The sequence below is a fragment of the Takifugu flavidus genome, chromosome 19 (assembly GCF_003711565.1).
Source record: "Takifugu flavidus isolate HTHZ2018 chromosome 19, ASM371156v2, whole genome shotgun sequence".
NCBI lineage: Eukaryota > Metazoa > Chordata > Actinopteri > Tetraodontiformes > Tetraodontidae > Takifugu > Takifugu flavidus.
Genome location: NC_079538.1, coordinates 605589 through 620688, shown reverse-complemented (window position 1 = coordinate 620688; position 15100 = coordinate 605589). Strand labels below are relative to the sequence as shown.

The following is a 15100-nucleotide window of genomic DNA, read 5'->3' as shown; positions in this document are numbered from 1 at the left end:
TCGCCTGTTCCCTGGACAACCTACCTGCTTTCTGCCCCTGACTACGACTTCTGCCTCAGCGTTTCTGGTTCCTGTCTGCTCACCTGGTTTTGACTTCTCCGCCTGGCCCCGACTTCGCTGCTGCTCGTCCCCAGTCTGCTCCGCTACATCGTCAACCTCCTCTCCTGTAAGCCCCTTTCTGTCACTACTGCCCACTGTAAGCAGAACTGCAGGATTTACGTTCTTCCGCCTTGGTTCCGCATTCCGGCTCTGCTCGACCCACTCCCCGAGCCTGCAACCCATAGACTTTGTGCGGGCCCTGAGCCTGAAGAACGGACTATTTCCTGTGTTTCCTTGTCTGCCTGAGTTCCTGTTTGCCCGTGTGCTAATAAAAGTCATTACCACGGTCCAGCTTTCCAGAGTGCTGCTTTTGGGTCCTAATCTGACCAAACATGGACCCAGCACACTCGTCACCACCTCATTCTCGCTTGGACCAACTGGAGGGGAGGCTCCAACAATTCAAGGCCCAGCTAGCCTCCAATGCTGCTGAGGCTTGGCAGACGGCGTCGGCCCTGGAGCGGGCATTAACATCACCCAGGTCCAACAGCTGGCGGTCTCAGTGACCCAACCGGCCGCTCCTGTTCCTGCTCCAGCTCCTCCTCCTCCGGTTCCTGTTCCCCCCCACCAGGCACTGCTCCAGAGCCCCGGGTGGGAGCCCCAGAGCGTTATTCCGGAGACCCAGAGGGCTGCAATCCGTTTCTTACGAACTGTTCTATCCTGTTTGCTCTGCAGCCCTACACCTTTGCCTCGGAGGCGGCGAAGGTCGCCTTTATCATCAATCACGTGACTGGCAGAGCACGCCTGTGGGGAATGGCAGAGTGGGAGAGGGGCACGCCGGCCTGTTCCTCATTCCAGACCTTCTCTGCTTCGTAAGGTTTTTGGGCCTGTTTCTCTGGGCCCGGAGGCCACCGGGGGACTCATGAGTTTGAAGCAAGGAAGTCGCCCCGTTGCTGACTACGCTATCGACTTCCGTACCCAGGCCCGGCTTAGTGACTGGAACCAAGCAGCCCAGTGCGACGCCTTCCGCAATGGGCTAGCACCATACATAAAGGATGCGTTGGTTTCCTATGATCTTCCACCCTCCCTCGATGGACTCATAGAGCTGACTTCTAGGCTGGACAGGCGCATCCAGGCAAGGAGAAGGGAACTACGCCGGGGAGGGGCGGAGCACCATTTTTCCGCCCGCCTGCGAGGGTCTCCAGTCGCTCCCAACCTGCTCACAGAGCCTGCATCTGGGGGGGCCGAACCCATGCAGGTGGGACGCACCAGCCTGACTCCTGAGGAGCGAGAGCGACGACGCCAGGGGAACCTCTGCCCAATGTTTCCTCTAATTTTTCATGTGTCTGAGCAGACACACAAGCTCCCTGAGCACACCGAGGACCACTGTGAGCAACATCAGATGGGTACGCTGTGGCCACACACCAGTATCACGCTTGTTCAAAACCTTGGATCATAGCAAGTTACATGGCTTATTAAAAGAATCAAATGACAGCAGCACATAAAATGAAAAAGACAAAAATCTTGTTCATGAGATGTGTACTATGTTATATGAGAGTCCTGCTTTAACCATAGGAAGAGTCACTCAGTTTCACCGCTTGTTCTTCTATTTGCACATACTCCGACAGCCATTCCATCTTAAAAGAACCGCATTTCTTTTTTTACTTTGGCTTGATGAGTGGATGTGTCTCTGCCCGTTCGTTTCGCCATGATAAGGGATTAGCATTTGCATCTCTTAACTCCGCTGCACTGTTGTTAGCTAGCTAACGTGCACGGCGAGTAAAGGCAGGGCACATACGCAAACACTGTCAATGCTATGATTGGCTGCGTAGCGTAAGTGAACTGTATCGGATTATTGGCTGGACAGCTGTCGCTCATTGAATTACGTTGCGAAATGGTACAGAAAACAATATTACTGGTCTAATTAACTAGATCATATCAGTTCTAAAATTAGATATTAATTGATACGTTTCTGTTGAATTTTATTTTGTGCGCTGCATAGATTTTCTTGTGCGCTGAGTATGTGCAAGCAGTGCGCGACTGCACAAGCGCGCAGCTTAGAGGGAACATTGCCTCTGCCTCTACTGCGGCCAGGCCGGACACTTCGTCTCTCGTTGCCCAGTAAAAGGGAAGGCTCAGCAGTAAATGGGGGCGTACTTCTGAGTCGGACTCAAGACTCTGCCCCCTGCCCATGGCCATTGTTCCACGTCCGGCTCCTGTTGGCGGGGGGTTCTCACACCCTCGCCACCTTCATAGACTCTGGGGTGGATGTCAGCCTGATCGACGAGGAGCTCGCCGTCCAGCTGGGTATCGACCAGGTTCCTTTACCACATTCCGTTCCTGCCAGCGCCCTGGATGCCCCTCCTGGGGACCGTTACTCACCAGACCACGCCTATCCGCATGCTTCTGTCCGACAACCATCCTGTCCATCCGTCAAGGCCTTCATCCACCGTTGCAGCCAGACCTGGACCCAGGCCACGGCTGCTCTCCTACAGGCTGCTGACCGTTACTCGACAGCCGCCAACCGCCGTCATTCCCAGGCTCCCAAGTACCAGGTGGGCCAGAAGGTATGGCTCTCGACATGAGACCTTCCCTTGAGGGTGGAGGTCATAAACCCTGCAGCTGTCAGACTCAAGCTGCCCCGGACCATGCGGATCCACCCAACCTTCCATGTCTCGAGGGTCAAGCCGGTTCGTGAATGTCCATTGATGCCTGCTTCAGGATTATTGATGGGGGTCCTGCCTTCACAGTTCGCTGCCTGCTGCGCTCCCGCCGCCGTGGAAGGGGTCTTCACTATCTCGTAGACTGGGAGGGATACGGCCCAGAGGAGAGGTCATGGGTCCTGGCCCGTCACATCCTGGATGCGCAGCTCATCCGCGTGTTCCATCGCTGTCACCCTGACCAGCCCTCCAAGATCCCCAATGCTGGTGGGGGTGCCAGTTTAGAGACTCTGTCCTTCCTGTCGTCCGAGGCATCCAGCAACGAGGACGAAGAGGAAGCTGAGTCGGAGGCCTCAGAAGAATTTTAGCCCTCCTCCAGGCCCCCCTCCACCCACCTGGCTCAGCTTGGACTTTGTTTTTGGGACGTCAGGGGCCGTCCCTTGAGAGGGGGTTCTGTCACAGCCCCATTTTCCCAGTTCCCTCCTGTCCCTCTGCCCCAGTAATTTTCCACTCTCCCTGCCTCTGGTCCACTCTACCTGCCAGCCACTCCCACCCCGTCAGCTCAACTCCACTCACCTGCAAGCACAGCTGCAGCTTATTCCCAATCAGCCCTGCTTACAAACCTCCCCTGCACTCTCAGTCTATGCCAGATTGTTCTTCTGCTTCGATGCGAGACTTTCCAGCGTTATTTATACCCAGCTGGCCATCAGCAGGAGGGTCCTCCTATATGAGCCTGGTCCTGCTCAAGGTTTCTTCCTGTTAAAGGGGAGTTTTTCCTTGCCACTGTTGCTTGTTGGAGGTCAGCCCCTGGGATTTTGGAAAACACCTAGAAACAGATAACAGATGCTATATAAATAAAGATTGATTGATTGATACTGTAATTAAGAAAGTCTGAGTCTGCAAAAGAGGTCCAGAACTAGTCAGGTGAACCTACTGAAATTGATTATAGACTGGTCACACGATCTGTTATCAGCCCAGATTGCACAAATAAGACTTCGGGAAAGTAGTTGTACATGTCGTAATCTTTCAGGCAGTCCCAGTTTCACAGTATTATACTTCTTCCTGTTTCCTATGCCATCATTGTTTTGAATGATGATGTTAATGCTGCATTCAGCTGACCTATTCAAAGAGAAATCAGAGGTGAAACAATAAAGACAGTAATTAGAATATCTAATTATTTGGCCGTATCAAGCTCCTATAAATGCTGTAATGGTATTTGTCATTGCTATTACTGTGATCATTATCATTTTTATTGGTATCATTATTGGGGTGGGGGGTAATAGTTGCAACAGTTGGAGCGTTTGGATGTCTTTGTTAAATGTTGGCGGACAGCGCCCCCTGTTGGGCATCCGTGGAGCATGTTTCGCTTAAAAGAAGTGTGTTACATTTGTGTATTTACTCACTGGTTAGGCTGGTGAAATCCAGGTTACAATGTGTCACAAATGAGATTGTTATAACAAATTTTCCCAGTGGGTGTTCACCGACAAAGACAAGAATCTCTTTTAAAGTTGCCTTAAGCAAAGTGAAAAACTCCAAAGACAACAAGAATAAAAGGTTCTTTGGTCTGATGAGTATAATTAGTGAGGCATTAGTTTCAGGCTGTTTGAGCCCACATACAGACCAATAAGGCTGAATAAGTTTAATGGAACTTACTGACAGTGAGGAGTGATTAAAAAAAACAACAGACACCTAAAAATAGGACAACAAAATCATGCAGCGCTGGAAAAGACAAACACACCTGATACACAAAATGACATGAACAAGCAAGCAAACAACATCACACAGGTGAGGCTGAACAGGAGGAATTTACAGGCGAAGGGAGAACAGAGACGATACAAACAAACCACAAAATAAAAATAGGACATAACTCATAGTTAATAAAAAATCCCCACATTTAAACTGACCAATGTAAACCAAAAACACACTGATGGCAAAACTAGAGTGGAACTCATCCCAAAGACATGAAACTGAAAACCTTAACTCATGAAGGAGAGGTTAAATGGATTGCAAAGCAGTTCATACACATCAGCACAAACACCCCAAAGGCAGGGTCACCCATGATGAGAACTCCTGATTGGAGGTCAAAGGTAAATCTCTGAATTACTGAGATGAGTGAAAAGTATCATTTCATTTTAAATGAGCTGACGTTACTTTATGGAACGCTTTTCTCTCTCTCTTGGAACAGCACGGCCCTCGTTTCACACAGGCGCTGATATTTAAATGAGTCTCAGACGTACATATATCTGAGATAAGATTTATGCAAAGGTCTCTTTAGTTCCCTTTTAAATCTGCTCAACACACCATGCAAAGGTTCACGATAGTTTTCAGATATGAATATATGGATCTGGTTAAACCAGTGTTAATATATACTGAATTAATTGTTCAAACAAGTTCAGTCTAGTTCTGATTGACTGGAGTGGCTGAACAAATATTTTGTGCATATGTGAGTGGGGAGGATAAATACAATAGATTTTTAAAACTGGAAATACCAGTTTATGGCAAGTTCTCTCTGCAGGATGATGGTATTTGTATTAGAGATGCATTTAGGGGAATAAATGTTGCAGTTGAAACGTCAGGCCTAAACATTTACAGGCAGATGTTTGTGACATAAACACACGTGCTAGCTGTTAGAATTCAACATGAAACAGCATTTTTCAGTTTTTAATGCTCTGAATGAGTTTATTAGAGCTCAACAAATCGTCTCTCCGTAGCTACTTTGCCATTGATCGTTAATAACAAAAAAGCTTTTAATGAAGGCTGTTTACAGTGCCAGTTAAGATAAACACAAATGTTAATTCATTTCAAGTAACTCATTTAATCCTTTTTTTCCAGTTATCACTGAATGCAAGCAGATTCAGGAAAGAAAAGCAGTTCTTACCGCGGCGTGACTGATGCAGACCACAGTGCTCTGAATCTGCTACGCAGCAGCATCAACCACCATGCTATATTAAACTGGTATTAAACTACAGCCAGTAGACAGTAAATAAATGTGACATCAGAAGTAGAAATACTCTCATCTGAAAGAGAAACGTGAATCGGCTTTAGGGTTAAAGGAAGGAAGTCAAAGAAACCACATAAAGATGGCACATGTGGCAAATTAATAAAAACAAGAACTATATGCGACTACGCAGCCCTGAAATAAACAGTTTATGTTAAAGCCTCCCTGGCTGCTGCACCATCACATCCCTCTATATCAGCTGCTGCCTTGCCCGCCGGGCCATAGGCAGACCCGGCGGCTTCAGAGAGGTCGGGATGGGCAGCTCCTGGAGGCTGTCCAGGATGGTCGCAGGGCTCAGCTGTTTGACCACAGTCTGCATGGCGATGAGAACCAGAGGCGCTGGGCTTTTCTTGGCCAGGTAACCGAAGGTGTTCTCCCCCAGCAGCTCTCTCCACAGTCCCGGCTCTGCCTCCAGAGCTGCTCTCATTTTAAAGCGAACCTTCGGGGTGAACATGAGCAAGACGTCCAGACACTGGGTGGCCAAACCGCTGCTCGTCTCCCGGAGCTTTTCCAGGGTGACATCCAGTGGGGTCGAGCCGTTCTGGTCCACAGCCTGCGGGGAGGCTCCGCTTCCCAGCAGAATGACGACCGCTTCGGGCCGCTGCAGCTCGCAGGCAAGGTGCAACAGCGTCCGCACGTCTTCCGTGTGGAGACGTACGCGACTTTCATGTAAAATGAGCCTGAGGATGCAGAACCTGTCATATCGGACAGCCATGGTGAGGTGAGGGGCGGAGGACGGGCAGCACCAGAAGCGCTCGCTGGGCTTCGCTAGCGCCTCTTCTGGGTACCGGCCGAGGAGGAACCGCGCGTACGGCTGATGGTCGTGAACTATGGCGTAAAGAAGCGCTTCCGAGGGGGTGTAAGTCCTCTGCTTCAGGTCATCCTCCTGGTAAAATGCCTCCATAGTCCGCATTTCCTCCAGCATCCACACCGGCTTCAGGTCACGGACGGCGCGGTAGAAGAGCAGCGAGAAGGACTTCCAGCGCTTGTCGAGGCTCGGAGCCGCCGAGGCGACACTTACAGAGGCCATAGCGGCAAAGGGAGCCACTTCGCCAGTGACCTTCAGTCTTCAGAAGCCATTAGTCCAACCCGCACTGGGTGAAACGGACACAAGCCAGAAAGGCGGTTCTGCAACATAAGGCCGGGGCTAACAGTTCTGCCCGGTCTGCACCCACTTCTGACACACGCACATTCTTCCAGACTGCAGCCAGCTGCAGGGTCCTCTGCAGTGCTCATGCCCCGCGCATGCGCAAAACGCAGCTCGGGCGGACTCTCCGCTCGGAAATGCCCACACACAAAAAGGAATTTTGGGAAGTTGGGTGCGAGCCTAAAACTACTACATCAAAATTTACAATGACAGTTCACCTTTAAGGGTAAGACAAAGTTACCAGAGTAAAGTTAATGAGTTACTATGACATAGAGAAATGATCTAAAATATTTTAATGATTAATAGGGAATTTAATGAATCTATGAATCCCTCACAAATACACACACACACACACACACACACACACACACACACACACACACACACACACACACACACACAGGACATTGTCAAAAATCAGAGACATACATTTTCTTTTTAATTCAGCCAAAACTGAGGTCATTGTGTTTACTTCTAATCTCCTTGGGAATAGATTAGTTGATCACATCAATTCTGTGGATTTAGTCTCTTTCTGTGAGGATCCTTTAATCAGGATTCTGTCCTCTAACTCACCTATAAAATGTTTTCTTTTGCCACAGCTTGCTTGAGAGTTACACAAAGGGAAAGACAAATATTGGTAATTGTGCCTCCCTGAGTAATATTATTAACGCCATAATCAAATAATATCCAGATTAAATGCAGATTATGCTGATTATGTTAACGGTCACCTGCGAGCCAGTACAGAAAATAAAATATTCAAATCTCCTTGTCTTTAGGCCACAACCATTTACATGTATGTCTATTTGTCTGTCTGCTTCTTAAAGAAATGAAGGTATTAAGTCATATCGGAATAATTTCAGTATTTGAGGTCTTCGCACTTGGCTATTGCGTTCTAAAGATTGTAAAGTTCTAAAGAAAGACCTTGATGGTCCTGAAGAGGAGCTCTCAACATCTCCAGTGTCTCTTTTCTCTGGTCCTGATGATTCCAAGAGAACCAGGGACCAGTAATAGAAACGCTGAAGAGTTCCAACTAAATCACTTATCAAAATTGGTAGAGTTATCTCTGGAGACAATAGCTTCAGCATTAAAATGGGTGTGTATAGTTCGCAGGGTTTGCTAAATATGAACAGAAGAACAGAAAAAGATCATTCCAGCACCCTGTTTCCTGAAGATGCCCCAATTAAGGTTTTCCTTCCCCAATCTGAGCTGATGAATTTATCAACTGTGTTTCCCCATGAAGTGTCCAACACTGGCGGCTCTTGATGTAAATTACATAGTTTCATGTTTAGGGATAAGGATAAGGAAAAACTATATCGATCCCACATCGGGGAAATTCACGTGTTACAGCGGTAGCCCGTGGTGTACAGTACAGTATAGTACTAAAAGATAAAAAATAAAAAGACTCTTATATTATGTACATTATACATTATATACAGAAATTAAAAATTATATACAGAAAGGAATGTCAGACAATATGAAGAAAAATGAAGGTGCAAGTAAGACATGTGCAAATAAGACATTCCGGAGGTATGATTAAGTAGTGCAAAGAAAAATATGCCAAACCATGGGTTATTGGTGCTACATTAAGAATAGTGAATGTTATACAACCTGACGGCAGTTGGGATAAATGGCCTGCGGTAACGTTCCTTTTTACACCATGGGTGTAACAGTCTGCTGCTGAAGGAGCTGCTTAAGGCCCCCACAGTCTTGTGTAGGGGGTGAGAGGGGGTGTCCATAATTGATGTCAGCTTGGCTAACATCCTCCTCTCACCCACCTCATCAATGGAGTCCAGAGAGCAGTCCAGGAGTGAGCCAGCCCGTCTGACCAGCTTGTTGAGTCTCTTCCTGTCCCTCTCTGAGCTTCCACAGCTCCAGCAGACCACAGCGTAGAAGATCACCGATGCCACCACAGAGCCATAAAAAGTCCTAAGCACACTCCAAAGGACCTCAGTCTCCTCAGCAGATGGAGACGACTTTGGCCCTTCTAGTGCGTCTGTGTTGTGAGTCCAGTCCAGTTTATTGTTGAGGTGAACACCCAGGTATTTGTACTCCTCCACGATCTCAATGTCCAAACCCTGGATGTTCGGACATTGAGATCGTGGAGGAGTACAATGAGTAAATGGCTACTGTGTGTGTGTGTGTGTGTGTGTGTGTGTGTGTGGTGTGTGTGTGTGTGTGTGTGTGTGTGTGTGTGTGTGTGTGTGTGTGTGTGTGTGGCATGTGAAGCAGGTGCAGATAGTTGGAGCAGATGGAATTGGAGGAGATATTAGGAGTGATGACAACATGATTTATAGATATGCTGCGTTGCAGGACAGAATCAATCGGTTGAACTTTCCAAATTGCTGAGGCAATTAGACAGGTAGCAAAATCTGAGACTAATTAATCAATCCTCAATTTAACAGCAGGCTCCTGTAGGAGAGACATGTTCTTCCTTAATAGTGCTCAAAAGTTAAAAGGAAAAAGGTTTATTACCTCCGCAGTATAATGCTGTGGTTTATTAACTGGGGCTGTGTTCAAGCGCCTGACGGGGGCTGCGCGGATATTACAAACAGTGTCAAGTTATATTCAGCTGGTGGCGCTAGAGGGCTGCAGGAATTTAAGACCAGACGCTAAATCCTAACAGGAAAAAATGTTCAAGGTTTGGTTTGTTCTCAGCAAACGAGACAGTTTTAAGAAACTATGTAGAAAGCCAACTGTCAGTTTTCCTGTCAAAGTGATTTCCCCAGTTTATTAAGACAAAATAAGATAAATATTTGATAATATATACAATTATAACAATAAATAGTTATTATAAAATCTACTGATGATAATTTATACTAATGAAACAAGAATGAAGGTTTTATGAAGTAAAAATTGTTTTAATATCAAGTGGTATTTTTATCTGCACACTGTTATTCAGAAAGTGTGTCAAATATAAAGAACCTTTGCATGTCTCAGAGCGTATTTATGTGCAATAAACAGTTTGGAATCCCATTATGTTGGCTACTTCAAATCAAATCAATCAATCTTTATTTATATAGCATCTTATACAATCAAAATGGTTTCAAGGCGCTTTCCAGAATCCCAGGGCCTAACCCCAGACAAGCAACAGTGGCAAGGAAAAACTCCCCTTTAACAGGAAGAAACCTTGAGCAGGACCAGGCTCATGTAGGGGGACCCTCCTGCTGATGGCCGGCTGGGTAGAGAGAGAGGAGAGGAGAGGAGAGAGGAGGAGAGGAGAGGAGAGGAGAGGAGAGGAGAGGAGAGGAGAGGAGAGGAGAGGAGAGGAGAGGAGAGGAGAGGAGAGGAGAGGAGAGGAGAGGAGAGGAGAGGAGAGGAGAGGAGAGGAGAGGAGAGGAGAGGAGAGGAGAGGAGAGGAGGAGAGGAGAGAGAGGAGAGGAGAGGAGAGGAGAGGAGAGGAGAGGAGAGGAGAGGAGAGGAGAGGCATAGAGCATAGAAATACATACAAAAATACACTATTTATACAAGCCGCCGGCCGAGTGGGTCAGCAGGGCTGGAGGTCATCACGCAGCTCCGAAGGCTGCGATACCTGTAAATGAATACAGAAGGGGGGGGGGGGAGGGGGGGGGGAGCAGAAAAACTACACAAGAATCAGCATAACTAGTCTACTTGATGAGGAGGAGGGGAGAGGAGAGGAGGGCAGAGGAGAGGAGAGGAGAGGAGAGGAGATGAAACCATGACCCAGTGGGGTGACAGAGGCCTGTGTACTTGTGTTGTGATGTAGTTTTAATCTAGTTTTTCTGCTTAATTTCCTTTTTTGTCATTTATTTTTCATTCCTCTTTGAATAGAGTCACAAAGGAAACGCTCTGACACCGTGTGTCTTTCTCAATTTTTAGTCTTATCTTGGTAAAAAAAAAAAGAGTTTTAACCACACAAATATCTTTTTACAATGACAGGTAAGAAATGAGAACAGCTGCTCTGGAACAACACTTCAACTGTGCAACCCTTCCAGCTGATTTCAGCCTGAGTTTGGTACATGAATAATAATAATTAAAAAAAATCCCAATATACAGGGACATTATACACAGAAGCTTATCACACTTATAATAAAGAATCCATCCTGACAGACATGAAGTTACAACAGGAGTGTGTGTACTGGATTATATATGACAGGAAAACAACATTTTGTTAGCTTTTTTCAACAATTAAATCTTCTTACACAGACTAATTATTAGTTTGTAGATATAATACAACTCGAATCCCTCAGATGATCAAAAGAAACATGCAGGATCCCAACATGATAAAATTATACCACAAACACACCATTTGGGCTGAGAAATCATGTAATTCTTTTAAATGTTTTTAATGATGCTTTTAAGAGAAAAGGGCAAATTATTGTCTTTGCAAATTGATATAATGCTAACTATTGAATATCAGTGTCATTTAAAAAAAAAAAAAAAAAAAAAACCAAAATTCTTTGTTGTCACATCTGCATTGCTAGAATCTAAGAATGACCAAATGAACTGCAGCTTGCTTATATAACCAATAATATTCCCTGCGCATGCTAAGATGTGTCCTGCCATGTGGTAATGGGATGCACTTGTAAACTCAGTTTGTCCTGTTAGTGGTCTTATGATTCCCTATAATTTAGACCAATTTAGGTTGTCTTTCAAGAACACTGGAGATGGACATTTATTACACACAGTTTTTTGTTTTTTTTTAACGCATCACAGCAACATTAACATGAGTTTAACATCACGAATAGAGTTTTACTGAAATTCCGACATGGAAGGTTTTTTTTTTCTCCTTCAAACGTTATTTTAGGTGTTAACAGCTTAATTTTGGACAGTGTCTTTTATGAACATGTTACTGAGGGGGGGAAAAACTGTAAATGCCATTATAAAAATATATATAAATGCATTGTGAAGCAGCTGCAAATCAGTGTGTGTGTGTGTGTGTGTGTGTGTATATATAAACACTAGATTATAAAATATAATTATACACTATATTAACTAACATGATTATGCAATACATTTGTCATAACTTGGCATCTGAAAATCACACAGTTAATATTACATACAGTGCAGCCATAGTAAAGAAAATAATACATTTAAATGATGCGTACACTTTGTTTGATATGATGAGCATACAGAACCATTTTTCATCCATACTCTGCTCCAGAATGTAAACAATATTACATACAAATTCTCAAGTGATTTTGCACATCTGAAATTTTAATTATACAAAGCGGTCATCACATACATATATACATTATATACACTATCGATTGCACCATCCAGTAAAAGCTGGATTATACCACCATGGAACATTACCCCAAAATTATCATTTTTATCTGAATACACTATTTCAAAGGACAAAACCTTAAATTTGAACAAAAATCTGATTTCACTTGTAACAAATCATTTCTGAAAAAGTTACATTTAGGAATTCCAACCATTTCAGTCCGAGGACCTCCAAGCTTAGTGTTTTTAATTCTGTTTTTATTTCAGGTCACCCTTTTCTCCTCCTTATTTTACATCCTCCCAAAACCTGTCCAAAGACGTGCACATTAGGTTGACTGGACTGTGTGTCTCACAGAGACAACCCCAGTCCACTGTGCCTGTATGGGATCTGGGGCAAACACTGCAGCCTGAGCTCCAGTGCAGTGGGAAGGTAGGAGGAAAACACAATTAGAGGGTGTGTCACAGCTCATTTCAATCCCGCTCTCTTAGATCAGCTCCCCTCATTCTGCCTTGGTCTGCATGAGTCAGCAAGACGTGAAGTATTTATGGGAACACCGCCTGTACGTTTGTTCACACTACTGGACTAACATAAATGCTGTATTCACAATGTCTCTGATGCTATGGTGCTCCCAAATTAACTAGGGTCTCCAGTTAAACATTAAAATAATTAACTAATTCATAATTAAATTTACTTAACCTGCTGTATCTGCATGCAACACATCGCAGAGACTATTTAAAGCCCAAATTTGAAATAAAGGTGCAAATACAACCTCACACACTCATTTTGTGTTTCAAATGAACTTTTAAACCAAATGACTTTAATCCATAAAAAAAAAGTTGTATATGCAAAAAATCACAAAATCATTTGAAGTCCTTAAACTGGAGGCACTGGGAACAGGATGGTTGTAATTCCTCGATGGTAAATCCCATGTTTAAATATGTTCCACCGCTTGGCGATAATTTCAGATCCACCTTCTAGTTATATCAATGTAAAAACACAAAATGATGTAAATTTCCTCTGTATTATTAGATTCAGCAGTTGTGCCACCTGACTTTAGTGTAGTTCAGTGGGTAAATTAAACCAGGATGAATGAATCATATCTATTTAAGAGGGTGTACTGGCTGCACCAGTATCATTTGACTAGTAACATAAAAAAAATATACAACATTTACTTTACATGATTTAAATGTACATAGGTACATACATACAGTATAATGATAAGTCATGAAAATGGCTAGTATTGAAATACTTTCCAACACCTGATGAACCCTGTGTGCACAATTTGAAGGCTAGAGTTTCAACAATATGCATTGTTACTATTTGACTGTGGAGTCTTTGTCCTTTCTCACTGGCTAGTGTGGAAAAAGGAAAATGTGTGTTCTCATGAAGGTAAAGGCTTTTGGTCTGTTTTGGCATGGCTGTTAGCCATTGATGTGGGCAATGTTGTCTAGACAGTACTCTCCATCACCCAGTCAGCACTGTCTAATGTCCCCTTGCTGCCCCCTGTGTCGCCCTCCTCTTCCTCACACTGCAGCAGCATGCCGTTGACTGACAGGCTCCTCTTAGTCCAAATGCTGCTCAGCCTGCGTGGCTTGCTGCAGAGCTGGGTGGCTCCAGCACTTGTCACATCTCCCATGTCAAAGGACTGGCTCCTTTTGGGTTTGGAGTCCGTAGACAGCATGAGGAGCCGGCTAAGACTGTTGTCCAGTGTCCGGCCCAGCAGCGGCTCTCTGTCTGTCCTGGCTGTCGCCGCTATTGCTGCGCTGCTACTGGACGCTCCAGGGTCGTGACCTTGTGTCCCCTGCAGCTCAAGTGAAGCAAGTGCACCTAGGAGGTGGTCAAGGTTGGGCCGGTGTTTAGAGTGCGCTGACCTCCAGATACTGGCAAGCGTGGAATTGGGACTGTATGACTCCCCTTCCATGGATCCCGAGGAAGAGGAAGATGCTGTCACACTGCTCTGGAGGGAGCCGGTCTTGAACTTGACCACCTCCGCACGCTGGCTGTCTTTGGCCTTGACCTTTGTCTCGGGCTGAGACTGCGTGTGGAGCACAAACAGTCCATTCTGTCCAAGACGACCCCCGTTGGTCTGTGAATGCGTGTGAGTGACGCTGGCCAGCTTCCCCACCACAGATTCAGGATCTGCACTTTTGTAGCGCACCATAAGGATAACAATGAAGATAAGCAGGGTCGCCACTATGATGCCCCCCACCACCAGAATCATTGTGCCTCCAAGAAGCCGGCTTGGCAGGGACTGGCAGACAGGGTAGTCTTCCTGGGTGAAGAAATGGGTGCAGCCTACAACATTAGTGGCTGTGAGAGTGGTCGCAGTGTCGTCCCAGGCAGCCAATACACACAGATCGTAGCGGACCCCTGATACCAGATTGGTGAGCAGGAAAGCTTTGCTGGATGCAGGAATCATCCTGAATGAAAACAATCAGAAACACTGTGATGCCAAGACCTTCTTCTGCAAATACCAATGTTTATATATTAGTGCAAGAGGCAGCATTGCACCTCAAGCAAACAGAAAGAAATCTAAAAGAAAAATATGCTCAATCATAGCAAACTCTCGTCTCTCATTGGCAGCAGAGCAGAGAAAAGAAGCCAATAATTTCATTCCCAATATGAATGTTTTACTGGTGCAAGAATAACCGTTTGCCAGTTTATGATGTTAAGATTCATTTCAAAAATGGGATGTTTACATCTGAGTCACAATGCTATAATTGCAAAGTAACACATATTTAATTTAAGGTGCAAGAATAGACTCTTTCACTAATTTATTATAATATATGCAAGCATGCGTGCGCTGCATTAGTTTTCAGGCAGCAAGGCAGCATGTGGATACGTTAGATGTAAGGCTGTGCACATTTGGCCTTGTTACTGGATGTTTGTTAGGGTTAGGGTTAGGGTTAGCCTGGTTATACAGCCTGAATGCTGTTGTACGATTGCTGGTTCAATGAAGAGAATACACAGGTCATGGAAATGAAGCACGCAGTTCCACACCTTCACTGCAAACAGACGCCAACGAGCTGCTTGGGAGCGTTATTAGTGGAAGGAGATGGAAGCCTCTGCCAGCA

At 45.3% G+C, this 15100-nt stretch overlaps 2 protein-coding genes across 4 annotated transcripts in view; both read right to left on the bottom strand.

Moving 5' to 3' along the window:
- Positions 1-5346: 5346 nt before the first annotated feature.
- Positions 5347-6943, bottom strand: zgc:112001 (uncharacterized protein LOC550384 homolog). The gene has a single exon (XM_057016492.1). The coding sequence runs from the start codon at positions 6722-6724 to the stop codon at positions 5885-5887; it is 840 nt and encodes a 279-aa protein (XP_056872472.1). The 5' UTR covers positions 6725-6943; the 3' UTR covers positions 5347-5884.
- Positions 6944-10659: 3716 nt separating this feature from the next.
- The window catches only part of lrfn2b (leucine rich repeat and fibronectin type III domain containing 2b), a 43817-nt gene continuing 39376 nt past the window's right edge, over positions 10660-15100 (bottom strand). For 2 of the 3 annotated variants that reach the window (XM_057016478.1, XM_057016475.1), the window contains one exon: positions 10660-14446. In XM_057016478.1, the coding sequence (XP_056872458.1) occupies positions 13474-14446 (973 nt within the window). In that variant the 3' untranslated portion in view covers positions 10660-13473. The remainder of the gene's footprint in view (positions 14447-15100) is intronic. The other variant, XR_008947293.1, reaches the window with a different exon arrangement.